The sequence below is a fragment of the Furipterus horrens genome, unplaced genomic scaffold (assembly GCF_987537825.1).
Source record: "Furipterus horrens unplaced genomic scaffold, mFurHor1.1.pri manual_scaffold_5, whole genome shotgun sequence".
Classification (NCBI taxonomy): domain Eukaryota; kingdom Metazoa; phylum Chordata; class Mammalia; order Chiroptera; family Furipteridae; genus Furipterus; species Furipterus horrens.
Window position 1 is genome coordinate 69,036,229 of NW_028327175.1, and position 13,859 is coordinate 69,050,087.

General features: G+C 34.7%; 1 protein-coding gene across 1 annotated transcript in view; it reads right to left on the reverse strand.

Moving 5' to 3' along the window:
- Nucleotides 1–13,859, reverse strand: part of SLCO6A1 (solute carrier organic anion transporter family member 6A1) — a 100,667-nt gene that overhangs the window by 12,428 nt on the left and 74,380 nt on the right. Inside the window, exons 11-14 of the mRNA XM_090279323.1 lie at nt 13,702–13,834; nt 8,627–8,691; nt 6,296–6,465; nt 4,684–4,758 (exon numbers count right to left, since the gene is read on the reverse strand). Of these exons, the coding sequence (XP_090135449.1) occupies nt 4,684–4,758; nt 6,296–6,465; nt 8,627–8,691; nt 13,702–13,834 (443 nt within the window). The remainder of the gene's footprint in view (nt 1–4,683; nt 4,759–6,295; nt 6,466–8,626; nt 8,692–13,701; nt 13,835–13,859) is intronic.

Genomic DNA, 13,859 nt, shown 5'->3' on the forward strand with positions numbered 1-13,859 from the left:
GCTAAAAGGTCTGCTTAAGAAGATGAAGAAACAGAGAGAGACACAGAGGAACACAAGTACAAAGGGGGCAAATGGCAATAATTAAGTACCTATCGATAATAAACTTAAATGCAAATGGATTAAATGCACCAATCAAAAGACAAAGGGTAGCTGAATGGATTAGAAAGCATGACCCACATATACGCTGTCTACGAGAGACCCACCTTAGAATAAAATATCTATACAGACTGAAAGTGAAAGGATGAAAAAAAAAATTTTCAAGCAACGGGACATGAAGAAAAAGCTGGGTGTCAATACTCATATCAGACAAAACAGATTTCACAGCAAAGGCCATAGAAAGAGACAAAGAAGGACATTTCATAATACTTAAGGAAAAAATCCATCAAGAAAATATAACCCTTGTAAACATATATGCACCCAATATAGGAGCACCCAAATATGTAAGGAAATTTTCGAAAGACTTCAGGAAGGATACAGACAGCAACACACTCATAGTGGGTGACCTTAACACCATTTTCAACAATGGACATATCTTCAAAGCAAAGAAACACCAAGGATATTGAGGTGTTGAACAATATTGTAGATCGAATAGACTTAGTTGATATATATAGAGAACTTTTCACCCCCCAAAAGCAAAATATACATTCTTTTCAAGTGCACATGGAATATTTTCAAAGCTAGACCACATGGAAGTACACAAAACAAGCCTCAAGAAATTCAAGAAAATTGAAATTATATCAAGCATCTTCTCAGATCATAATGGCTTGAAACTGGAAATCAACATCAAGGACAAACCTCATAACATTCAAATTCATGTAGGATGAATAACATGCTATTAAATAATGAATGGGTTAACAATGACAACATGGAAAAAATAAAAAAGTTTCTGGAAACAAATATAATGAACACACAACAACCCAAAATCTATGGGATACAGCAAAAACAGTCCTGAGAGGAAGGTTCATAGCAATACAGGCCTACCTAAAAAGGAAAGAAGAATATCTAATAACAAATCTAACCCTACAGCTACAAGAACTAGAGGAATAACAGCAAACAAAGCCCAGAGTGAGTAGAAGGAAGGGAACCACCAAGATCAGAGCAGAATTAAATGACATAGAAATTAAACAATTCAAAAGATCAATAAAACCAAGAGCTGGTTCTTCGAAAAGATAAACAAAATTGACAATCCTTTAACCAGGCTCATCAAGAAAAAAGGAAGACTCAAATAAATAAAATCAGAAATGAAAACGGAGATATCACAACTCATACCACAGCAATACAAAGAAGGGTAAGAAATTATTATGAACAACTCTATCACAAGGAATTTGACAACCTAGATGAAATGGACAAATTTCTGGAAATATAATCTTCAAAAACTGAATCAAGAAGAAGCAGAAAGCCTGACAAGACCAATAACAAGTAGTAAAATTGAAGCAGTAATAAAAAAACTCCTAGCACACAAAAGCCCTGGACTGGATGGCTTCACAGGCGAATTTTACAAAACATTTAGGAAAGAACTAACTCCTATCCTTCTCAGACTATTCCAAAAAATCCAATAGGGAAGACTCCCAAACTTTTTCTATGAAGCCAGTATTACTCTAATTCCAAAACCAGGTCAAGACACAACAAAGAAACAAAACTACAGGCCAATATCACTGATGAACGTAGATGCTAAAATCCTCAACAAAATATTGGCAAACCAGATCCAGCAACACATTATAAAGATCACACACCACGATCAAGTGGGATTCATCCCAGGTATGCAAGGATGGTTTAACATTCACCAATCAATAAACATAATTAAAAACAAAAACCACATGATCATATCAATAGATGCAGAAAAAGCATTTGATAAAGTACAACACACATTTATGATGAAAACACTCAGCAAAATGGGAACACAGGGAGCATACCTCAACATAATATAGACCATATACAAGAAACCTGAAGCCAACATCATACTCAATGCTCAAAATCTGAAAGCATTCCCCCTGAGGTCAGGAACAAGACAAGGATATCCACTCTCTCCACTTCTATTCAACATAGTCTTGGAAGTTCTAGCCACAGCAATCAGACAAGAAAGAGAAATAAAAGACATTCAAATTGGAAAAGAGGAAGTAAAACTGTCATTATTTGCAGATGACATGATAGTGTATATAGAAAACTTTATAGACTCCACAAAAAAACTACTCAACCTACTCAGTGAATCTGGCAAAATAGCAAGGTACAAAGTCAATATTCAGAAATCAAAGGCACTTCTATATACCAACAATAAAATATCAGAGATAGGAACTAGAAAAAAAATCCCACTTACTATAGCAACAAGAAAAATAAAGTACCTAGGAATAAACTTAACCAAGGAGGTAAAAGACCTATACTCAGAAAACTACATAACACTGAAGAAAGAAATTAAGGAAGATACAAATAAATGGAAGCATACACCATGCTCATGGATGGGAAGAATCAACATTATTAAAATGTCCATACTACCCAAAGTAATTTATAGATTCAATGAAATCCCTATTAAAATACCAATGACATATTTCAAAGACCTCCAACAAATACTTCAAAAATGTATATGGAACCAAAAAAGACCCTGCAGAGCCACAGAAATCTTTAGGAAGAAGAACACAGTAGGATAAATAACAGGACCTGATACCAAACTATACTACAAGGCCACGTAATCAAAACAGTCTGGTACTGGCATAAGAACAGACATATAGATCAATGGGACAGAATAGAGAGCACAGAAATAAATCCAGATCTATATGGTCAACTAACATTTGACAAAGGGGGAAGGAGAATAAAATGGAGTGAGAAGAACCTCTTCAACAAATTGTGCTGGGAGAACTGGACAGGGACGTGCAAAAAAATGAAACTAGATCACCAACTTACACCACACACCAGAATAAACTCAAGATGGATCAAAGACTTAAACATAAGCCATGACACCATAAAAGTCCTAGAGGAAAACATAGGCAGGAAAATTTCAGATATCCCACGCAGCAACATTTTCACTGATATATCTCCTAAGACAAGGGAAATAAAGGAAAGAATAAACAAATGGGACTACCTCAAACTAAAAAGTTTCTGCTCAGCTAAAGAAAACATCAGCAAGATGAAAAGGGAACCAACCATATGGGAAAATATATTTGCCAATGATACCTCAGACAAGGGATTGATCTCCAAAATATATAAAGAACTTATACAACTCAACACCAAGAAGACAGACAACCCAATTAAAAAAATAGGCAAAGGACCTGAACAAACATTTCTCCAAAGAGGACATACAAAGGGTCCAAGGGCATATGAAAAAATGCTCAACATCGAGTGATCCAAATAAGAACCACAATGAGATACCACCTCACACCAGTCAGAATGGCCATCATCAACAAATCAACAAACAACAAGTGCTGGCCAGGATGCAGAGAAAAGGGAACCCTAGTGCACTGTTGGTGGGAATGCAGACTGGTGCAGCCACTATGGAAATCAGTATGGAATTTCCTCAAAAAACTAATAATGGAACTGCCTTTTGAACCAGAAATTCCATTGCTAGGATTATATCCGAAAAATCCTGAAACCAATTCACAAGAATCTATGCACCCCTATGTTCATAGCAGCGCTATTTATAATAGCCAAGTGCTGGAAACAACCTAGGTGCCTATCTGTAGATGAGTGGGTCAAAAAACTGTGGTACATTTACACAATGGAATACTAGTAGCAGAAAGAAAGAAGGAACTTCTACCATTTGCAACAACATGGATGGAACTAGAGAGAATTATGCTTAGTGAAATAAGCCAGGCTATGAAAGAAAAGTACCATATGATATCACCTGATACAGGATACTAATGTACAACACAAACAAACGAGCAAAATTGAACCAGAGTGCATAAGCCTATGATCTCATTATGTGAGTGATTGTCTGTGGGTATAGGCCTCACTTAACCCTGTCTGCATTGCTGCCTTCTGAGACTCAATGGTTTGGCTGAACTAAATGGCTGGAATACAACAAGGATGCCAGCCTGTTAAACCAAGCATGCCACTGTCTGGGGACAGCCAATTGACCTGGAGTCTGCAAGATCCTTCCCCATGTGGGAAGGCCACCCTCCCCTCTCTACCCTGCCTCTTATTAGGGATTTCTGGACCCAAGGGTAGGTAGGACAATGACCATGTCCAGCTTGAAGCAACAAGAGGAGCACAAGACCTTCGCCTATTATCCTTTATAAGATTATGAAGGGTCTTAAGTCCAAGAGGGGGGAATTGTTATTTTTTATTGTTATAAAAAAGTAGTTAGTTAATTAATTAATTAAAAAACAAATGCATAATATAGGAAAGGGTGAAGCCAAGGAACTTTTGTGCATGACCCATGGACATGAACTAGGGGGTTGGGATTGCTGGGGGAGGTGGGGTGCTGGGCAGAGGGGAGCAAAGGGAAAAAAATTGGAACTATTGTAACAATATAATCAATAAAATATACTTTAAAAAGAATGGATATGCCTACCTCTAAATACTGGTATTCTAATTTAGGGCCTCAGAACTTATATTTTCAGCAAGCACTCCAAGTTCTGATTCAAGTGACTCATGGAATATACTTTAAAATGTACTCATTTACACAAAATTGCCACACACACATATTATTATTACAGTTTCCTGTGTTTGCCTTATCTTACTGTATTTTCCTACGTTCTTTATTATTGTCATCTCTTTTTCATTGCTCCTTAGCAGGATCTCTAGTAGTTTTTCATCTTTCTCAATTACCTGTCATGTTTGAAAACAGTTTAGCACAAAAATTAATAGACTCAGCAGTATTTTAAGAGGATGTCCTTAAGGACAATGCCTAGTTTTATTCTGACTTCTTAAACACCATTTTTTACTTTTTAATTTTTTCTTAAATTTTGCTGAATTCAGGTTAAGTGTTGACTAAGTTTGCTGGCAATTAGTTTCTGAATTTGAAGGCATTGCTGTATACTGTTTATCAAATAGCTAATTGTTACTTTTAAATATTAGAGTCTAACATTATGCAGTTCTTTGAATTACTGAACCCCCACTTATTAAAATCACAAAACGTATAAACGCTTTGAAATATTTATCACCCCAATAGCATCTTTACACTAACATCATTCAATGTTAGTAATGAGTAAGACTTCAAAAGTTAAATAGCACCAAATCCTCCTTTTACAGATCAATTGAAATGCAGTAAGATATAGTGGATTTTCCAAAGTAATACAAGCATATCTAGACTTTCCCCATACTTTGACCATAGCTCACACTATCATGGCATCTCAAGCCCTTTACCTCTCATTTATTCAATAAATACTGAATGCTTGCTGTGTGCCAAGCACTGTTATATCAGTGAGCTTAAGAGACAATATGAAACTAACATTTAAGTGGGATGAGAGTATGTTGATGCTCTTTAATGGTGCCAAAAAAAATTTTTTTACATCATCCAATCTTTTATAGTAGAAATGAAAAGGGTCACAAGGTCAAACAACTTGGTTGCATAAGTATCCAGGCAAAATTACTTCCCAAATTGAAATTCTAATAATTACCACCATTTACTCGGGAATAATATAAAATAATTGTGTATTTAATACAGTGACTCAAATATTACATAAATTGTATAGTACTTTAGTTTCCAAAATATTTTTATGTAATAATATAAGGCTTCTTTCATCATAAAACTATCCATTTGTTCATTATTATTACTGTACCTTGTCCCTGGCTGGTTTGGCTCAGTGGATTGAGCGTCGGCCTGCGAGCTAAGTGTCGCTGGTTCGATCTTCCAGTCAGGGCACATCAGAGAAGGAAAACTCTGACTCCAAAAAACCTCCGCTGCCTTGCGGCATACCTCTTCAGGGGAAAGGCTAAGGGAGTAAACCCCGACAGAAAATCTGGAGCCGGAGACTCTAAGGCGGTTTGACGTTGTAGTCAACACCGGCAACTCCTGCGGCGCACCTGAAGCCAAGCTGTATTGACTCCGTCTTTCCCTTGGACCCTTCAGCTGCGAAGAGAGGGGGGGTCTGCTGCATGGGCAACAGCAGACCCTCCATATCACCCTGCCCAGGCTCTGTACCTTCAGCTTCACTGGAGAGGACACTCCAGCGTCATCGCAAGATTTCGATTTAACACGAGAGGAGACAGATACCGTGTCACTCCCGAGTCGGACTGCACAGCCATTCTCGGCGGTGCAGATAGACTCTTAAGAAGCTACACCATCGTCTCTCGAGACGGACGGCTGCCGACGACGATTACTGTACCTTACTATAAATAACCATAGTTTCTAAAACAATTTTACCTCTCTATATTTCTTCAGTAGATATGACTTACATATTCCTAAAATTAGGTAGGCCATTTTGGTCTTGTTATAGATCCAACAATATCCTTTGTTTCCACAGTGTCCTCTAGACCAAAAGGTACAAGAACTTTCTCCTGCCATTTTAAAAACTATTGGTCCAGGTATACTCCCTATAAAAAAAATGCAGTAATTGTAAATTCTCCATGAAAATACCATTGGTTGGGATCAGAATAATTTTTATCCTAAAATTAAACTTATACATTTATATTTAGACATCATCACTGTAAACGTATCATTTAAAATTATGTAAGAGTTTACTTATAAATGGGATTGTTAATAACTAGAAACAATATAATTTTGAAAATCCTTATCCCTGTAAGTATAAAAAATTGGTTGATATGCATCTTTTCAGAATGTTGTGTATGCTGTTATTTAGTTGACAACCCAAAACTATTAATTTTTGAATGAAAAATTTGGGAGAAAGTATTTCAAGCAAAGATACTAAATATTGATTTTAAGAACTCAGTGTTCTCCCAAAAATGTCAAATTATGAAGTTTTCAATAACTGAAAAATTAATTTTATAATCTAATGTATATCTGTTACTTATTAAGATATTGATAAAAATAACTTAATATGTTAACATTTTGGCATGCTAATAGCAGCCCTAGATTTAGATGACTGCATATCCAGAGGAATAGTTGAGTGCTGCTGCCTGAGGGAAACCTCTATGTACCCTGAGACAATATCTGCTCAGCAACAATGTCATTTGCAGATAAAAGTTAATTATTTTTTTAAAAAAGCCACCCCGCAGACATTGGAACATCTAATAAGAAATTATCAGAGCCTGCATGCCTCATGACTTGATTCTGCCAAAGACCACAATCCAGCACCAGAAATCCTGTCCCAGTGAGGGCTGGCACTCTGTTTATAATCGTTCAAAGTAAAAATCCTAGGCCTACTATGCATTCTCAATCCATGAAAAATTTCTGTAACCCTAACTCCAAACATATATGGGATATGTTGGTTTCTCTCTGTCTCTACTACAAGCTTCAGAATCCAACTCAATGTGACTATGGATGATATTTCAGCAAAAGCCTCCATTTTTGTTTTCTCTACATTATATTCTATCAACTATTTCTCCCTCCAGCCACAGAGTTATCTTCTAAATGTAAATCAGATAATATTTATCTTCTGCTTTAAATTCCCTGATAGAAAAGCCCTGTTTAAAGAATCTATATCTAAAATATCATCTTATTCTATCCGTTTCCATTCAAAAAATGTATCCATTTCACTGGGTTCATTTCTGATTCAGGAAATTGCCTATGCAGTTGCTGTTTCTTAGGCTCCCTCTTCCATTACAAACCTGTCCTTATCTAGTGGATCATTGTTCACCATAAAATTATCTTCTACTTTTCCCAATTAAAGCTAATTTATACCCTGCCTACTGATGTAGCTATAGAATGATTTCTCTGATTCACATCAGAACCACACTAAAATCTTTCTGCATTCTTGACTCCATTTATCAAATGTCTTTCAGTCTTCAATACAGTCCCGTCTTTTTTTCTTACCTCACCAATATTTTCAATCAACTTCTTGGATCAGAGTTCCTAATAGAGTCATAATGTGGACTTGAAAGCTAGTTTTTGCTATTTTAAGAAAGCCTGGATGGAGTACAGAGTACATTACCCTCAGCAAAACTAATTCTGGCCCTGGCTGATGTGGCTCAGTGGATTGAGTGCTGGCCTGTGAACCGAAGTGTCACAGGTTCGATTCCCAGTCAGGGCACATGCCTGGGTTGCAGGCCAGGTCCCCGGTTGGGGGCGTGCGAGAGGCAACTACACATTGATGTTTCTCTCCCTCTCTCTAAAAATAAATATATTCATAAATAAAACTAATTCTTTCTTTGGATAGAAATCCTTAAAAACATCAGATTCAGTGACTTTGGTAATGAAATGTTTAAAAGCAGTAGTTTAGGTTACTAACTTCCCAAATATGAAGCAATGTATAGCTGTTATGCTTATATAAGTGTTTTATTTAAGCTTACCAAACCACTTATATGAGCTTAATGAACATACTTTTGATCAAATATATTATCTATCCTAATTGAATATAACATTAATGCATATTTTATATAACAGGGTAGGATTTACATTAGGTATTATCTTCTTACATAAGTATTGTCTCCTAAATTCTGCAAAGCAGCTCTCCCATTCACTTGTTTTATTTTAGATTACCCTTATTATGTATTTGAAATTTAAATATATATGTAAACACTATATATATGAAATATGAACATTTCAATATAATAAAAGATTACTAAAAGTCCATACCAAATACTCTCAAAATCACATAGGTCATACCCAAGGCCAGACAACGCTGTTTGTCAGACACAACCCTGAAAGCAAATAGTAATGATATCATCAAAACATCATAATAGCCTGAAACTGGAAACAATATTAACTGTAGAACGAAGAAACACATTTCAGTATATTCATATAATGGATTGCTATAAAACTATCAGGTACATATGGTAACCATCAGCCATATGTGCCTACTTAAATTTAGGTCAATTAAAACTAAATAAAACTAAAAGTTTGGTGCCACATTCACACTAGCCACATTTCAAATGCTCAGTGGACACACCTGGCTGAAGACAACTATATTGAATGGCAAAAATGTAGAATATATCCATCATTTTAGAAAATACGATTGGATAGCACTTTTACAGAACAATGAAAATACATTTCTGTTACATGTAACAATATAAATGACTCATAAGCAAATTGTCAAGTAACATGATGCACACACAAATGACTATGTGCTGTATCTTCCTGTGTACACATGAAGTTCGAACACAGGACAAATTAACTTATTCATTATAGAAGTCAAAATAGTGGTAACTTTGGGGTTAAAGGGGTTAATGACAAGAAGGGATTTGAGGAAGAGCTTAAGAAATGCTTGTATGTAATTATCAATTTCTTGAACTGGGTTATGATTACATAGGTGTCTTCACTTTGTAAAATCCATCAGTCTGATTTGTGCATTCTTCTAAATATGTATCAAGCTTCAATAAAAATGTCTCTTATAATGATATCCATTGACTCCCATTTATTATTAGGCAGTCAGCAGGCTTACCCTTCTTTTGAACTTTTCCTTGTTTTATTCTCCCATTTTTGTTAGTCATGTAATTTCTATTTTACCAAAGCATATTACATTTCATTCTATTTTGCCACACCTATGCTCAGTTCTTAGTTCTAATATAAATTATATTAGGACTTAAATTTATTTAGTTTAACATATTCAATGCTCTCTACCAGACCTTTTATCAAAGTTTCCTTGACCATATGTTGCCTGCTTATAACCTGCCTTGCTGTATATTCATTTTTTTAAAAATAATTTGTTTATTTATTTATTTTTAGAGAGAGGGGAAAGGAGAAAGAGAGGGAGAGAAACATCACTGTGTGGTTGCCTCTCACTCGCGCCCCCAACTGGGGACTTGATGTGCAACCTAGTCATGTGCCCTGACTGGGAATCGAACCAGCGACACTTGGCTCACAGGCTGAGGCTCAATCCACTGAGCCACAGCAGCCAGGGCTTTGCTGTCTATTCTTAAGGAGTAGCTCATAGCAACATTTCCTGGGTTCTTCCATATTAAATTATTCATAATTGTGAGGCAGTTTATTGATGATGAAATATTTAGCTCATGTTTTCTTTCCTTGAAGATCTTTTGCATGTCTCTAGTCTTCTGTAGCTGAATGTAACTTTTGAGAAATATGATGCCAAACTCTTTCGCTTTCCTTTTTTTCTTAGATAACGAAAGGATTATCTCTTTACCTAAAAATTCAATTTTACTGTGGTATATCCCAGTGCTGACTGTTCTCAGTCAATTTCCCTAGATATTTGATGTGCTATTTCAATATGTAAATTTATATTCTTTATTTCATTATCTATTCATTATTATTATTGCTTATTATTTCAGCTTTATAAAAATCATTTTAGCCCTGATGAGGTAGCTCAGTCGGTTAGAGTGTTATCTTGATATTCCAAGGTTGTGTATTTGGTCTCTGGTTAGGGCACATACAGAAGCAGCCAATGAATGCATAAATAAGTAGAACAACAAATCGATGTTTCTTTCTCTCTCCCTTCCTCTTTCTCTCTAATATCAGGAAATAAAAAAAAATTTAAATCATGTCAGTGAAATTTAACTATAGATTTAAATATTTATTGTTTGACTGTTTTGATTTTCTTCTTTGGGAACTCTAATTATGTAGTATGTTGGATCACCTCTCTTCTATTTGTCTCATTTCTCTTAAGACCTTTTATCTTAAATTTACTTTATATTTTCCATTTCTCTCTCTCCCATTTTCTATGCTTCATACTTGTTTTTGTATACTGTCTTTTCTTTTTTGAGTGCTTTATACCTTAGTTTTCATTTCTAAAATTTTCTGCTTTTTCTTTCCTGAGTTCTGTTCATTTTTATTCCATAGCCTCCTTCATCTAGATATTTTTCTCTTGCTTTGTGACCATGATTGCTTAAAGTTATTTTTTGTTTAAACTTACCTATAGTTATCTGATTTCAGTTTTTGGTAATATTTTCCTAGTAAGTTTTGTCTGTGGTAATGATTTAAATTTTTCATTTATTTCACTATAATTTTTTTGTATGTAAGCAAAACCTCTTCCTTTTCTACTTACTCATATTTGAAGATAGATTTTTCTTAAACTAGAAGCAGAAGTTAATGGAAATTGAACATGAGTCACGGTTTCCAACTGTCAAACAGTTATGTCCTCTGTGGATACAAGGAAGATGCTGCCTCTCTAAACATGGGCTGCTTCAAAAGAACTTCTGCCAGCCCTGGGCTTCTGAAGTCTCTTTACATGTCCTGCTTTCCAAAGTTATGGATTCATTTGTAGAAGACATATTTTATTGGCACTCTTTGAGATCTGCCAATGTCTGGCCCTCCTGGATATTTCTAAACTTTTCTCTCAGTCTTTCCAGAAATATTCTGCCTTAACTTACCTACCCAGGTAATGCTCACAGCTTTCATTTGTGGCTCAGTGGATTGAGCACTGGACTTCAAGCCAGAAGGTCACTGGTTTGATTCCCAGGCAGGGCACATGCCTGGGTTGCTAGCCATGTCCCCAGTTTGGGGGTGTGGGAGAGGAAACTAATTGATGTATCTCTCACATCAATGTTTCTCTCCCTCTCTTTTTCCCTCCCTTCCCTTCTCTCTAAAAGTAAATAAATAAAAACTTTAAACAAATAAATAAATAAAGGTGGGGTATTCTTCTGAGCAAAAATATATGATGGAGATATCTGAAACTGGTCAATCCTGAGACACTCTCCACATTTCCTGTTATTCTTTTTAATATCTTTGTGAAATCACAAGCTGGATTCCAGTCTGTTTCAAGTTAAGCAATACTTAAATGCAATTTCAACTTTATCATTTTTTATCTATCTCATAATAGTACTGAAAATATAGCGTGTGTGTGTGTGTGTGTGTGTGTGTGTGTGTGTGTGTGTTTTAGTCTCCTTATTGCTCTGTATAGTTACCAGGTTCAGAATTGAGAAGATTCAGAATTAAACTTCTAGAATATTATTATCTTTCTTATCTCACTGCAGGGAAGGTATCCTTGGATTTTTCACATGAACTTTTAAAAAGGCATGTTCAACACTGTATTGATTATCTTCAATCTGGGCTTTCTCTTCTCCTTAAATTTCTTGGCTCAGTTAATGCATTACCATTAATTTAGTCCCCCAGAGTGGGAATCTGGACATAATCATAAATTTTCCATATTTTTTTACCAGGAATATCAAAGTTATTACTCACCGTTTTATCTAAATTTTTCTGAAATATTATCTCTATCTCTAAATATCACTACTAAATTCTAAAATGATGTCCTAAGTCCTCTTCCTTTTTTTCAAGTATCCCTTCTCAACATCTTCTTTCACATTATTTTTAAAGTATTCTATCTAAAATGCATGTTTGATCACATTTACTTTTGAGATTTATTGTTGTCATGGCTTCCAGGTGTACACAGGATGATGTCATTAGCATTAACATGGCAAAGAAAGCCACCCATTATCGGGCCCTTTCCAACTCCAAATCTCCTAGTCCCACTCACCATCATATTCCTCCTGTCAAAACAAAACTCCTTGCCCAGACAGGTTATGCATTTTACCTCTACTTTCACTGCTCACTTTTCCTGTTAAGAACTTATCCCCAGTCTGCTTGCATTATGAGAAATCACTTATCTTTATAACTTATTTCAGGTGCCACACTTTCTGCAAGCATTTCTAAATCATCCTAGGTAAAAATGATCATTTTCTTCATTTTGTTTTGGGTCAGTCTGTACTAGCTTTAATCAAAGCACCTCTAACTATTCACTCTACTTCTTTTAAATTTTTCTTCCTTATTAAACCTTAAGTAACAAGATCAAGGTCCATATCTTATCGGTCCTTATAGTTTCAGTGCCAGACACATATAAGTAAATTTAAAAACTGCTTCCTATATTGATATGTCCAAGTCTTGTCTCCCATCTAAATTGCAAGTTCATTGAAGGCAGAGACCACATATGCCCAATTCAGATTTTATTTCTGCATATATTTATTCATGTTTTCTAGTCTGCTTTCCTAAGGGAAAAGAAAAAATGCTCCTCATGACTTAATGTTTTATGTTAGCCCCTGACAAAAAAGAAAAAAATATTGAAAACAATGACTGGTTCTTCTGCTACTGTGATAAAAATAAATATCAAGTTTATTTTATCAATATATATTCAGGAAAAACAAATCAATAAGAAATGTGTCTGTAATTTAGAATAATAATAAACTAATGTAGCAAAATTTTGAAATTCTAAATATTATGTTCCTTTGTTGATGATACTGATGTTTTCCCATAGTATAATTGTCTAATAGAGAAGTAAATATTCAATAAATATATAACCAATTAATCAACATTATAATTACATCTTTGTCATAATTATGAATTTTTCTATATTTATAAAATTTCCAGGTACAGTGAATTAAGTATTTAAATATAGTTTTAAGTTAAAGCAACACTAAATGTGATATCTATAGACTATGAAAATAAATTAGATAAGAAATTAGACATATACATAAATTTTGACAATGTAACAATTTGCCTATATATGAATTTTCCATGTTACAAATTAAATTTAATTGATTACTTAATGTGAACTAAATGTGATATCTATAGGCTTTATGCAAATAAATTAGTCAATATAGAGAATAAAACATACATATGAATTTTGACAATGTAACAATTTTCCCTCTAACAGTTGCTACCTTGAAACAAGAGTAAGTCATTTACTACAATACTGCAAAATCTTCCTGAAATTGACTTTTTATATTTTAAAATACAGTTATTATGAATAATAATATACATACCAAAGGATGGTCAGAATGTTTGGTATACCAGATAAGCCAGCAAATATAAGCGCAGAAAAGATAACCACAATGAACAAAGGTAATTTATAGCACTTTGCATCACATGTTCCAGGTCTAGCATCAATAAAATCACCTTAATGAACAACACAAACAAATGA